This window comes from Bison bison, unplaced genomic scaffold (assembly GCF_000754665.1).
Source record: "Bison bison bison isolate TAMUID 2011002044 unplaced genomic scaffold, Bison_UMD1.0 scf7180017864390, whole genome shotgun sequence".
Lineage (NCBI taxonomy): Eukaryota > Metazoa > Chordata > Mammalia > Artiodactyla > Bovidae > Bison > Bison bison.
In genome coordinates, this window is record NW_011494962.1 from 6,848,485 (window position 1) to 6,862,989 (window position 14,505).

The 14,505-nt window shown below is 38.5% G+C and overlaps 1 protein-coding gene across 1 annotated transcript in view; it reads right to left on the minus strand.

Moving 5' to 3' along the window:
- Positions 1–14,505, minus strand: part of SLC15A5 (solute carrier family 15, member 5) — a 97,191-nt gene that overhangs the window by 52,443 nt on the left and 30,243 nt on the right. The window contains 1 exon segment of the mRNA XM_010858745.1: positions 13,070–13,256. Within this exon segment, the coding sequence (XP_010857047.1) occupies positions 13,070–13,256 (187 nt within the window).

The following is a 14,505-nucleotide window of genomic DNA, read 5'->3' on the forward strand; positions in this document are numbered from 1 at the left end:
TGCAGCCATGAAATTAAAAGACACTTACTCCTTGGAAGGAAAGTTATGACCAACCTAGATAGCATATTGAAAAGCAGAGACATTACTTTTTCAACAAAGGTCCATCTAGTCAAGGCTATGGTTTTTCCAGTGGTCATGTATGGATGTAAGAGTTGGACTGTGAAGAAAGCTGAGTGCCAAAGAATTGATGCTTTTGAACTGTGGTGTTGCAGAAGATTCTTGAGAGTCCCTTGGACTGCAAGGAGATCCAACCAGTCCATTCTAAAGGAGATCAGTCCTGGGTGTTCTTTGGAAGGAATGATGCTGAAGCTGAAACTCCAATACTTTGGCCACCTCCTGCGAAGAGTTGACTCATTGGAAAAGACTCTGATGCTGGGAGGGATTGGGGGCAGGAGCAGAAGGGGACGACAGAGGATGAGATGGCTGGATGGCATCACTGACTCGATGGACAAGAGTTTGGGTAAACTCCGGGGGTTGGTGCTGGGCAGGGAGGCCTGGTGTGCTGCAATTCATGGGGTCGAAAAGAGTCGGACACAACTGAGCGACTGAACTGAACTGATATCTACTGCACCCATTTCATTTCTCAAGTTATCATTCATATTGCTGGACTTAATCCCATTGTTAGAGCAGAGGCAAACTTTAGCTTGATGGAATTTACTTGAAATTTAGAGATAGTCACCTTTTGCTAACTTGCATAAAATTTCAGATAAGCAAACTTTCAATTCAGAAAAATCAATCTAGTGTTTAAATAGCTTAGTGTTTGTTTTAGTTGATAGAGAAACTGGTAGGTAAATTTTTTGATTGTATCTCAACATTTAAATGTATCCATAATGTCTGCTCTTTCTGAGACCTCAAAAAACAGAAGGTATAAAAAAGGAGGAAATCTGAATAACAGAAAATTTAAGGAATTTTAAAATATATTATTACTTTAAATTAGATTCCATGAGGGCCCGTTCATAATGAAGTAGAGATTTTGGTTCTGTTAACAGCTCAGATTGAAAAAAAAGGAATTTTAATATTACCTATCTTAAAGATATGACTTCCCTGGTGGCTCAGAGGGTAAAGAATCAGCTTTTGATGCAGGAGACCTGGGTTTGATCCCTAGGTCAAAAGATCCCCTGGAGAAGGGAATAGCAACCCACTTCAGTATTCTTGCCTGGAAAATCCCATGGATGGAGGAGCCTGAAGGGCTACAGTCCATGGGGTTGCAGAGTTGGACACAACTGAGTGACTAACATGCATACACCTTGAAGATAAAATTCATCCCAGAATTTATCTATACTTAGCACACTAAAACTCACTAGAAAGAGACCTAAAATGTCAATTTGATTTAATATTTACTCTATTACTGCTATACATAAAGTTGTCTGTTAGGGCAGTTGGGGAGGTAAGATTAAAAAAAAAATTGTTCTCAGTTTTTGTAGACTTATAATGCTATTCTAAAAGGAGAAGAATTTACTTCCAGCTGGAAAAGTGAGAGAAATCCTTCTATGATTTAAAGAAAGAAAGACTGAACTTCCTTGGTGGTCCAGTGGTTAAGAATCCTCCTGCCAATTCAGGAGACATGGTTCAATCCCTGGTCAGGGAAAATCTCACATGCCTCGGAGCAACTAAGCCCATGTGCCATAACTACTGAGCTCACGCTATAGAGCCTGTGCTCTGCAACAAGAGAAGCCACCAAAATGAGAAGCCCTCAAAGTGCAACCAGAGTAGCCCCTGCTTGCTGCAACTAGAAAAAGCCTTCATGCAGCAATTAAGACCAAGTGCAGCCAATAAATAAATAAATACAAAAAAAGAAAGAAAGAAGGGTTTCAGTAGGAAGAGGTGAGGGCAGCATGAATGGCCTGAGCAAAAGCACAAAGTCATGAGAGTATCAGACAAATTTTCAGAATGGTGAGAAACAAGTTATTTAGGTGTCAGGGGAGAAGACAGATCGAGGTCAGATCATAAGAGGCATTTCATAAATTTTTAAGGAATTTTCAAATTACTCTGAAGAAAATGGAATCATTGAAGATATTAAACACAAGTGAAAAGATTAGAATTGGCATTTAGGATGATAACTCTAAGAGCCAGGTGCTGGTTGATAGAATGGGAGTGATACTGAAGATAGCTAGGAAGTTAAAGGCTAAAGTACGGGCTTCCCAGGTGGCACGAGATGTAAAGAATTCATCTTCTAAGGCAAGAGACAGTCGTGGGTTTGATCTCTGGGTCGGGAGGATCCCCTGAAGAAGGAAATGGCACCCCACTCCAGTATTCTTGTCTGGAAAATTCCATGGACAAAGGAGCCTGGTGGGCTACAGTCTGTGGGGTCACAAAGAGTTGGACATGACTGAGCAACTGTACAGAAACCGACCTATTTATTAAGTACAGAAAAATAAATTATTTCTTTGGTTTTGCAATGACATACATATTATTATTGTTTAAAAATGTTTTTTATAATCATATTATTCAACAATATTAGACAAATGACACCTAAAGATTTAAAAAAATGATTTGCCTCTGGGAATTATGACTGACTGAATGTAAAGAAAGCAACAGTTGGAGACTGTTACTTACTGTTAAAAAACTTTCAAAACTATTGATTTTCTCACCTACCATGCTTCCCTGAATCTAAGATTAACTTAGCTATATGAGGAAACATTCTTTCATACCACTGAGAAAGGAAAAAAATGCTGCCAATCTAGCATAATATGCAACCCAATTTCACACACACATACAATGGACTGAATTGTGTTCCTTCAAAATTCATACATTTGAAGCCATAACCTCCAAAGTCATTACTTGAAGACAGAGCCTTTAAAGAGGCGATTAAGGTTAAATGAGGTCGTAAGAGTGGGACAGTAGCCTAATATGGTGCTCAGTTGCTTCAGTCATGTTCAACACTTGCAATAGGGTGGACTGAAGCCTGCCAGGCTCCCCTGTCCATGGGATCTCCCAGGCAAGAATACTGGAGTGGGTTGTCATTTCCTTCTCCAGAGAATCTTCCCAACCAAGCAATCGAACCTGGGTCTCCTACACTGGCCGGCAAATTCTTTACTGCCTGAGCCACCAGGGAAGCTCTGTATGACTGTTATCTTTGTAAGAAGAAGAAAAGATACCATGTCTATACAGACACAGAGGAAAGGAAGGGTGAAGACAGCAAGAAATTGGCCATCTACAATCCAAGGATAGAGGACTTAGGGGAAATTAAACCTGCTAACACCTTCATCTTGGGTTTCTAGCCTCCAGAACTGTAAGAAATAAACTTGTTGTTAAAGCCACCTAGTGTATGATATCTTGTTCTGGTAGCACTAGCCAACTGATTACAAGTATGTTCAGGTATTACGTGAAAATTAAATTGTTCAAGAATTTCCTTGGCAGTCCAGTGGTTAAGACTCGGAGCTCCCCAATGCAGGGGGCATGCGTTCAATCCCTGGTTAGGGAACTAAGATCCTTCATGCAAAAAATTAAGTTGTTCAAATATTGTGCAATTAAATTGTAAGATATTCCCATGAACCTCAAAGAAAGGATCGAAGTAGATAGAATAGATTTTTAAATTTTCTTGGCTTTCTTATTTTAGAATTTGAATTCTCTGTGTATCTTCTACAGTACGTCTCATTCTAACTAATTTAGTATAATTTAGACAAAGATATCATGTCCACTCCCCCCCACCACCTTTTTTTTTGTTATCACCTGTTGTATATAAAAAGGCTTATATTGTATTTTATCCAGGAAATTTTATAGCTTTAGAGGCAATAGATTAGACAAGAGATGGGCAAATATTTTTTGTAAAAAACCAGTGGTAAGTATTTTTGGTTTTATGTGACAAAAGGCAACATTTTGAAGCTATGTAAGTATTATATAACAAGAAATAGAATACATTTTCTACAAATTTTTTATTGATCAGATTCAAACTAATAATGCTTTTTTGAGGGTATAATGTAATTTCACTTAATTGGTATTCAAAGTTATCATTTCTTATCAAATCAATTGCAAATGTTCATCAGTAAAAACAACTTTTAGCTTGCAGATAATGCAAAAGCAAATGGCAGGCCAGATTTGGCCCATGAGTGTAGTGGTTGGCCAAATTTTGGTTGACTTGTCAGCTTTTATTGCCTACTGCTGAATTTTAGCTCTGACCTGATGAGAAATTGTAGCATTTTTTTACCTAAGCCTCTGCTGGCAGTATACAAGCATGAAATGTGAGAGAGCAGTCTCTTGGCTTTTTGCTCTGTCCTTGAAACTTAAAGTCTAGTCTTTGATCAACAGCATAGGAATCACCTGGCAGCTTGCTAGACAGAATTTCAAGCTCCATCCTAGAAGGTTTGATCAGACCTACATTCAACCAGATCCAAGAAGCTCTGAGACCTGTTCTAGGAAAATCCAACGAAAGACAGTTCTCCAAACAATTTCAAGCAAAGCACAAATATTTAGTTCATCTACCTAGATATTTTAGGGCAAAGCATATTTTACCTGAAACATCAAACTAACTGCATTTGCTTTTTATTTGCTACTGCACTCTGGCGCAGATGAAAAATGGCTTTTTAAAAAATTCAAAACAAAGCTGCATTCCAACCTAAATTAAATCTGCTCCAATTTTATTCTTAACACCTATGAGATCATAACTTGTCCAAAGCAGAGTGTAGTTTATCAGAAAGTACACATTTTAAACCTCTAGCAGATCTGTATTTACAAGATAAAGCACACGGTTCCAAAGGAGATCTTATATTCAGATAAATAATGTATGCTTTAATATTGGCTATGTCATTGTAGGGGCTTCACTGGTGGCTCAAATGATAAAGAATCTGCCTGCAATGCGGGAAACCTGGGTCTGACCCTGTGTTGGAAGATCCCCTAGTGGAGGGACCGGCAACCCACCCCAGTATTCTTGCCTGGAGAATCCCATGGACAAAGGAGCCTGGTGGGCTATAGTCCATAGGATCGCAAAGATTTGGACATGACTGAAGAGACTGAACACACACATGGTTGTAGACAACTCTCTAAAAGTATTAAATCACTTAGAGTTTATTCTATTATCCCACCATGTGATAATTTTTCAAATGAGACCACAATGAATTTTTTAAGTCAGAATTTATTCAAACATTTTGGTTGTACTTGCCGTTTCCTGTTGAAGCAAAATCTAACACTACAATATAAATAAGTAAAGATGATTCAAACATTGGATAAATTTGCCTCACTGAGAAAACTATGGATTTTTTTTAAATGTGTCATTTAACGTATGAGTGTCTGATATGTAACACAACCGAAAGGATGAAACTCTACTGAGTCCTTGAGAAATTGTCCTCAGATCCATGATTTTGGCAAATTCCAAAAACAGGAAACTGGCTAATGTAAGAACACACCGATGTCCATAAAACACTCTTATAAAGATAGCTATGATTTTATCATTGTATATATTTCTGCCTTTGGGGAAGATCTTTCTCACCTGCTACTTGGCATATGTTTTTTGCTGTTTCTCCTGTTAGTGGTATGTTCCTGTGTTTGAATTGAGCTATCCATATTCTGTCCTTTGTTTCTCTTTAGACCACTGGGAACTCATTTCAGGAGGTTCAGCTTCAGTTTGTGTTTTAACTTCTGAATCTGGAACAGGTCATTCATTTGCATGGAGATCAGTTACACAAACATATCTGTAAGGCATAAAATATTGCTTCAGTTGACTTACTAGATGGTCTAATTTAGGGGTCCCCAACCTCAGAGATCTAATGTCTGATGATCTGAGATGGAATTGATATAACAATAATAGAAACAAAGTGCACAAGAAATGTAACACTCTTGAATCATTCGGAAACCATCCCCCCTCCAACCCATGGAAAAACTATTTTCCCTGGAAAAAAACTATTTTCCTTCTGGTCTACTTTACCTCAAATTTAATTCCAGTGTTGATGTCAACTTTAAAAGTAAGAACCTAAAAACATTGATGTGCTTTTATTAAACAAATTAATAACTGAATGAATGAGTTATTCAGGCTAGATATTTGCATGTTACTTTTTTTAGTGTTTACAAAACTTCCTGCCAGGTATTTTGCAGAAGGTATACACCATGATGTTTCTTGGTGTCACAGTTCTGAGAACTATACTAGAGAAAAAAGTTTTGATGAAATAATCCTACTTTCAATGAAGGTAACTGGATCCCTGGCTTGGTTTTTAATTTATCAAGCACTTTGATTCCAACCAAAAAGAAACTCTGTCAATTATTAGAACTAGTAGAAGGTACTACATATAAACTATATATAAACTAGTAGAAGGTATATATATAAAAAGCGACCAGCACCTTGGTTGTACCTGAATCATAAAGAACTTTGAATTAGGATTTGAATTTTCAAGTTTTATTTTAAAGAGGAAGGCCTGGAAGATATTTGGATATACTTCATCTGCATTTCAATATCAATGTTACTTAAAAGCCAAGATAACAGCTACCTACTGCGTTGTGCACTTCTGCTTTGTATAAGGCTTAATAACAATCTAAATTAGGCTAATTTTAGTCAGATTAATACTGGTGTGTGTCAGCACTAGCTACTAAATGTCACATACTGGATTTTAACTAATGGTAGGAGAGGAAATACTCATGGTGTAAACATTTTTGAACTGAAAAAAGCTAAAACAAAGTATATCAAACTATGACACAGGATACATCATAATATCACTGATTCTAGATTTTTGGTGTATTAAGGCTGACTTTTAAATAGATACATCTGTCTCATGTAATGTTAGGAAAATACAGTCTTGATGAAACACTCTGTGTGTATCAAACCTTTGTCGTCCAAGTTCTAAAAGATTTGGAGATTTTTTTTTATCATTGGTATGGTCATATACTTGTTAATTTCTTTAGCTGATAAACTCAAGAATGTCCTATCTTCAATCAGAAACCCCCTCTTTCCTTGCATTGTTATGAGCTAGATAAAGAAAAGCAAGCTCATTTTTTTTTCCTGTGTTAAATTTCTACTTTGACCAACCAAATGAGTTTTCTCTACCCCTCACTCTTCGCCTGGGCTGTTATTATCCTTGTCAAACCCTAGGCATCTCAGCTTTGGCACCATCTGCCTCCTTAAACATTACAGTCCTTGGACAGGGAGTGACTGACTGTGAAAGGGAGTGCTGCTGCTAAGCTGCTGCTAAGTCACTTCAGTCGTGTCTGACTCTGTGCAACCCCATAGACGGCAGCCCACCAGGCTCCCCTGTCCCTGGGATTCTCCAGGCAAGAACACTGGAGTGGGCTGCCATTTCCTTCTCCAATGCATGAAAGTCAAAAGTGAAAGTGAAGTCGCTCAGTCGTGTCTGACCCTCAGCGACCCCATGGACTGCAGCCTTCCAGGCTCCTCCATCCATGGGATTTTCCAGGCAAGAGTACTGGAGTAGGGTGACATTGCCTTCTCTGGAAAGGGAGTGGGGGAACCTTAAAGACCAACTCATTGTGATGGCAGAAGGATTTTTCATTTACTTCATAGCCTTGATTAGAAATAGCAGTAAGGATTCCAAATTAACACTGATAATGTCTATAATTTAAATGTTCAAAACAGCACTATTTACAACAGCCAGGACATGGAAGCAACCTAGACGGCCATTGACAGATGAATGGATAAAGAACATATGGTATATATATACAGTGGAATACTGCTGCTGCTGCTGCTGCTGCTAAGTCGCTTCAGTCGTGTCCGACTCTGTGCAACCCAATAGACAACAGCCCACCAGACTCCCCCGTCCCTGGGATTCTCCAGGCAAGAACACTGGAGTGGGTTGCCATTTCCTCCTCCAATGCAAGAAAGTGAAAAGTGAAAGTGAAGTCGCTCAGTCGTGTCCGACTCTTAGCGATCCCATGGACTGCAGCCCACCAGGCCCCTCCATCCATGGGATTTTCCAGGCAAGAGTACTGGAGTGGGGTGCCATTGCCTTCTCCAACAATGGAATACTACTCAACCATAAAAACAAATGAAATTGAATCAGTTGTGGTGATGTGAATGAACCTAGAGCCTGTCATACACAGTAAAGTAAGTGCGAAAGAAAAAAACAAATATTGTGTATTAATGTATATATATAGAATCTAGAAAAATGGTTCTGATTAATCTATTTGCAGGGCAGGAATAGAGGTACAAAAGTAGAAGACAGACATGTGGACACAGTGGGGGAAGGAATGGGGGTGATGAATTGAGAGAGTGGCATCGACATATATACACTCCTGCTGCTGCTGCTGCTAAGTCGCTTCAGTCATGTCCAACTCTGTGTGACCCCAGAGATGGCAATCCACCAGGCTCCCTCGTCCCTGGGATTCTCCAGGGAAGAACACTGGAGTGGGTTGCCATTTTCTTCTCCCATATATACACTACCATGTGTGAAACAGATATCTAGTAGGAAGCTGCTATATAGCACAGGGAGCTCAGCTTGGTGCTCTGTGATGACCTAGAGGGGTGGAATCAGGTTAGGAATCGGGGTATGGGAGGGAGACTCGAGAGAGAGTATATATGTATACATATGACTGATTCACGTTATTGTACAGCTGAAACTAACACAACATTGTAAAACAATTATACTCCAATTAAAAGGAACTATAGATAGCTAGTAAGTGGAATAATAATAACAAATAATAAAACAATGGCCTTACAATTAGAAGGTCTGAATTCAAATAAGACATTATTTTTGAGATCCTTGACTTAGTAAATGATGATTTATCATGAGATTAAGTGGGATATGCATAGGAAGGTGCCTAGGTTCAAATGAGGAATTCATAAATATTTGTTTGTTCATAATTTATATACTTACATACTTCACTCACATTTTCAAGGCACTTAGGTTCAAAGCGAAAGTGAATTTTAATGTTAGATTAATTCAGTTATGTAAATCACTATCAAAAAGTACTCTAGGTTTATGCTTCTATGTCCTGATAAAACTTATTAATCTTCCATAATCACAAGCAGGATATGGAAAACTTAAGCAAACATCTAGTTAAAAAGATACATATCATCACACCTCTTTATTTCCCCAGAGCAAAATATTATGCAAATAAGTGAGCAAGTATGTAAATGAACAAATGAATGGAGTCTGGCTTAGAAACAATTGAATTCAGTAATTTGTACTCAGAAGGATGTAGCTCAGATGTTTTAGATGAATCTAGTTTTTTTCCTTTTCTTCCTGCCCACTAAGTCTGTTACCAACCTTCACAGGGAATATTTAGTTCATTAACATCAAATAATATATCAGATAATTCTAGCTAACTTTCCTCCCTCCAGAAAAACACATACACTTCTTTAAGAATAGACATGCTTTCAAATAGGTGAGACTGGAGAATTGTCCAAGAGAAAGTGCTCATATTTCAAGTGAATTTAAGATTTCTTATACTCAAGAAGGATTTTATTTTATTTTTTTGGCCACGCCATGTGGCTTGTAAGGTCTTAGTTCCCCAACCAGAGAATGTACCTGAGTCCTCACCTGGGCCCTCGTTAGTGAAAGCTAACCATTGGACTGCCAGGGAATTCACAGGAAGGATTTTAAAAAGTAGTTCTTTCATCCATATTGTATACCATATTTCTCTAAAGTAACCCAATTTTAAAATTTTTTTAGTAATAAAACATAATTCAGAAGCTTAGACTGAATTTTCATGATTTTGTACAGGACTGCCAAGAGTTTTGGCATTTTGTAATATAAATTTACCCCCACGTTGTTCTGCATTCATTATATTTTAATAGTACACTTGCTGAGGGTATGTACAAAGTCTTACTTTTCTTTTGTATCCTCAAATAGTGCTGGACATTCACTAAATACTGGTTTGGATTTCTATATTAGCAGACAAAAAAAAAAAAAAAGCAGTTTGTAAGATTTAAGGATTGTTAAAACCTATTAAGTTTTATAGTTTGTCTAAACCTATAACAATAGATAATGTCAGGGCTACTGGCTTACAGAATAAATCAAAAAATATTTAGTACTGAAGACCTCTACAATTGAAGATAAACTGAGTTTAGTCACTTTGAGTTCTTTCTAAAAACAAATCTATTCTGTGATGTGGTCTAGAGTGATCTTGTTGATGGCTCTGGTAAATAACAGGAGGCATATATGCTAAAATGTAACTTCTATAAACAGAGAAACAGCAAAAATATATATATATAATAATGGGTTGCCAGAAGATTGTGTTGTCTTCACAGATCTCTACAAAGGAGGTTTTAAGAAAAACAACAGGAGCGCCGAAGAATAGATGCTTTTGAACTGTGGTGTTGGAGAAGACTCTTGAGAGTCCCTTGAACTGCAAGGAGATCCAACCAGTCCATCCTAAAGGAGATCAGTCCTGGGTGTTCATTGGAAGGACTGATCTTGAAGCTGATTCGAAGAGATGACTCATTTGAAAAGACCCTGATGCTGGGAAAGATTGAAGGCAGGAGGAGAAGGGGACAACGGAGGATGAGATGGTTGGATGGCATCGCCGACTCAATGGACATGGGTTTGGGTGAACTCCAGGAGTTGGTGATGGACAGGGAGGCCTGGTGTGCTGCAGTCCGTGGGGTTGCAAAGAGTGGGACACGACTGAGCAACTGAAATGAACTGAACTGAACCAAGAGAAAAGAAACTTCCAGATGCCTGGCCTTGACTCTCATTGAAATTATTTCTCAAGTAGATGATAAGACATAATGTTGCCATTGCATGCTATTTCTTAAGAGTTTCAAACTTCCTCAGCTTTCTGTTTATCCTCACCAAACAATTAGACCTGCCTCTGCAAACTATGACTTAGTATTAGCTAATATTTGTAGAGCTTCCACACTGTGCCCCAACTGTGCTCTAGGCGCTATTATCACCTTGAATGATTTCAAAAGTTTTACAGAACAAAGAGTTCTAACATTTATCTCGGGTATGGCCCTCAATTAAAAAAGTGAACTAGAAGACAAAATTAAGTGGCTTTCCCAAGTCACCCAGGAACAGCTCAGCAGCAGAGCAGGGGCTGAGACCCCAGTCTCTGGTCATCAGATGAGCTTGGTTTTCCTATTTCTTATCTTCTTGTTCCATGGCAGTGCCTGGGGGACCACAGCAAGGCAGAGGAGAATGTCACCAGAATGCTCCTCCTCTCCTATTTCATTGGCAGAAATTTTACTTTACCCTCTATAGATTGTGTTCTGAGTAAGAAGTCCTACATTGTTTTCACTTTAAAAAATTGAGAGTAGACCATATCAACAACAACAACATGGTAATAATATGAGGTCAGTGTTCAGTCGTGTCCAACTCTTTGCCGCCCTATGAACTGTAGCCCACCAGGCTCCTTTGTCCATGGAATTTTCCAGGCAAGAATGCTGTAGTGGGTTGCCATTTCCTCTCCAGGGTATCTGCCTGATCCAGGGATGGAATCTGTGTAAGATGTCCTACATTTTTTTCACTTTAAAAATTAAGAGGGGACCATAACAACAGCAAAGTAGCAATTATATGAGGTCAAGGATGTGTTAACCAACCTTATTGTCATAAATATTTTGCAATATAGAATAGTATCAATTTATAACATTGTGTACCTTAAACTCACACATTTGATGCTTTTGAATTATGGTGCTGGAGAAGACTCTTGAGAGTCCCTTGCACAGCAAGGAGATCAAACCAGTCAATCCTAAAGGAAATCAACCCTCAATATTCACTGTAGAGACTGATTCTGAAGCCAAAGCTCAATACTTTGGCCTCCCGATGCGAAGAGCCAACTGATTGGAGAAGACCCTGATGCTGGGAGAGACGGAGAGCAGGAGGAGAAGGGATGACAGAAGATGAGATGGTTGGATAACATGGCCGATTCAATAGACATGAGTTTGAGCAAACTCTGGAATATAGTGAAGGACAGGGAAGCCTGGTGTGCTCCAGTCTATGGGCTTGCAAAGAGTCGTACACGACTGAGAGACTGAATCTTTATTTTAAAAATGGAAGGATAATTCTTTAAGAATATGTAAATAGACACCCAAAGGAATACAGAGAATATACAAATATAAGTAGACCTTATTTGTACATGGGTTTCCTGGTAGCTCAGATGGTAAAGCGTCTGCCTACAATGCGGGAGACCTGGGTTTGATCCCTGGGTCGGGAAGATCCCCTGGAGAAGGAAATGGCAACCCACTCCAGTATTCTTGCCTGGAAAATCCCATGGACTGAGGAGCCTGGTAGGCTACAGTCCATGGGGTCGAAAATAGTCAGACACGACTGAGTGACTTCACTTTCTTTCTTATTTGTACATGAAATTTTAGATCCATGAAACTATTATGATTTTTAAAAAATTAAAATTTTAAATGAAGGACAGGGAAGCTTGGTGTGCTGCAGTCCATGAAATCCCAAAGAGTTGGACATGACTTAGCAACTGAACAACAATGTCAATTATATTTCAAGGTGGAAAAATTGTTTGAAAATTATTGTTGCGCACCTTACTATTGGAAGAAATACTGTACTGAAACTGAATCACAGTACTAACTTGTAATAATTTTTTTTTTTTTGCTGGTTCAGAAGTTAATTCCTCCCAAGTATTATTGCTTACCTGTGTTAATTTTTTAAAACATTCTCAGCATCAACTTAGGAGTAGAGACTGTTTTACATGAAGAAGGAAAGGCTATTTGGTGGCACTGAAAATTTCGCCTAGTCTTTATATCAGGTGTGTCTTCTGAGAAGCATAAAAAGATAGGAAGAAAACGGAACACTGATGTCCATGTAGAGACTTGAGAAACTGGACATCAATACTCTTGAATGTACCTTCTTCCTAATTTGTCAAAATCAGACTCTATTCCAGAGCACATAGCTAACTTAGAGTCTTGTACAGTGTTTCTTATTTTAGTATGGGATGGAGAGGGTGGGATGAATTGAGAGAGTAGCATGGAAACATACACTTTACCGTATGTAAAACAGACAGCCAGTGGGAATTTGCTGTGTGACACAGGGAGTTCAACCCAGTGCTCTGTGACCACCTACAGTGGTGTGGAAGGTGGCAAGGAGGATTAAGAGGGAGGAGACATATGTATACCTGTAGCTGATTCATGATGATGTATGGCAGAAATCAGCACAATATTGTAAAGTAATTACCCTCCAATTAAAAAAAAGTTACAAACCACTTACTAGAAATGGTAAGTTGTACTTACGAATGCATGCTGACAGAAAAGAGCCATCTCTCTTAGAGGGAAGCAGGCAGGTGCTGAAATATTCCATAAAAGGAGCCAGAATGAGTAACGGTAGGATACTGATGACATTCATGACTGAAACTGGCAGAAGCGATCCACGCAGATTAAGACTGGAATTCACGGTCTGCAGATAATATCCTGAAGGAATCTGCTTTTCAACAGGGAAAGAGCCATGCATTAAGACAGTGGTTTAAGACTTCCCTGGTGGTCCAGTGGTTAATACTCTGAGCTTCCAATGCAGGGGGTGTGTGCAGGCTTGGTCTCTGGTTGGGGAGCTAGGATCCCACGTGCCCCATGGTGAGGTCAAAATAAATGAATAAATAAATAAAATGATTTCAAAAAAGAAAAAAAAGACAGTAGTTTAACTTTAGAGGAAGATTCCTGTGGCAGATGCCTTGTCCCTTGCCTGTACTCTGTGACAGATAAGTTGGACATTCCCCATGTCTTTGAGGTCATGATTATGAGCTGACAAAGGTCAGTAGGAACTCTGTTTAGTCTACTGACAATGCTATTGATTCTTTATGATGAATCTTTTGTCATCTAGTCTTCCTTCTTAATTTTCCTTGGAAAAGTAACAAAGACCCTAATTTTGTGCTTCAGATGACACATAAGAAATCAGGTAACAAATATTGCATATCAGCAAGTAAAGTTTTTGTTTTTCCCAACAATAAAGCAAAAGCCAGCAGAAAGTATTAAGACTTTCTTTTCACTTGTAAACAATAGATTGTGGCTAGTATATCCTTTAAATAACATTGAGTTTGGTAGCAAAGTAAGTAAGAATGATTTTTCCCAAAGAAGAGGGGCCCAGTGTAGAAACCCATTACTTGATGTAGGCTATATTTATAGGCTCCCTGGATTGGGTCTCATTTTTAATATGTCAAGTAAAATGAGAAAAAAAAAGAGAGAAAACAGACTTGTGTCTATACTCTCCTTTTAAACTAATTGTGAAGCACTAGAGGACCAAAAAGGGAATTCCATGAAAAACGTTGCACAATAAAGTAGAAGAAATTAAAAACAAACATACAAAAAAACCTACAACAACTAACAATACCTCTGCCTCACTGCAAACCCTCAACATAGGGTCAGAATTTCATTTTTAAAATAAATCCTAATACTAACTAAAACTCTGACATTAACCTGGAGTCTCTTCATGTGCTCCAAACCTTTTGTTAGGTTATAACTGTTAGGTCAGAACTAAAGCTCAGTGTCACAGGAAAGGTGTATCTTCTCACTTTTATAGTTCATGAGCTTTGTTGCAATAATCACATCTTTGTCATTATCATTAGCAGCACAGGGTATTTCTTTAGTTCCCAGTGGCACACAAAGCTACTAATTGGCTTGGTCAGAAAGTCAATCCAAGTTTTGTCCTTAAGGGATGGAGTCTCCATATACATATA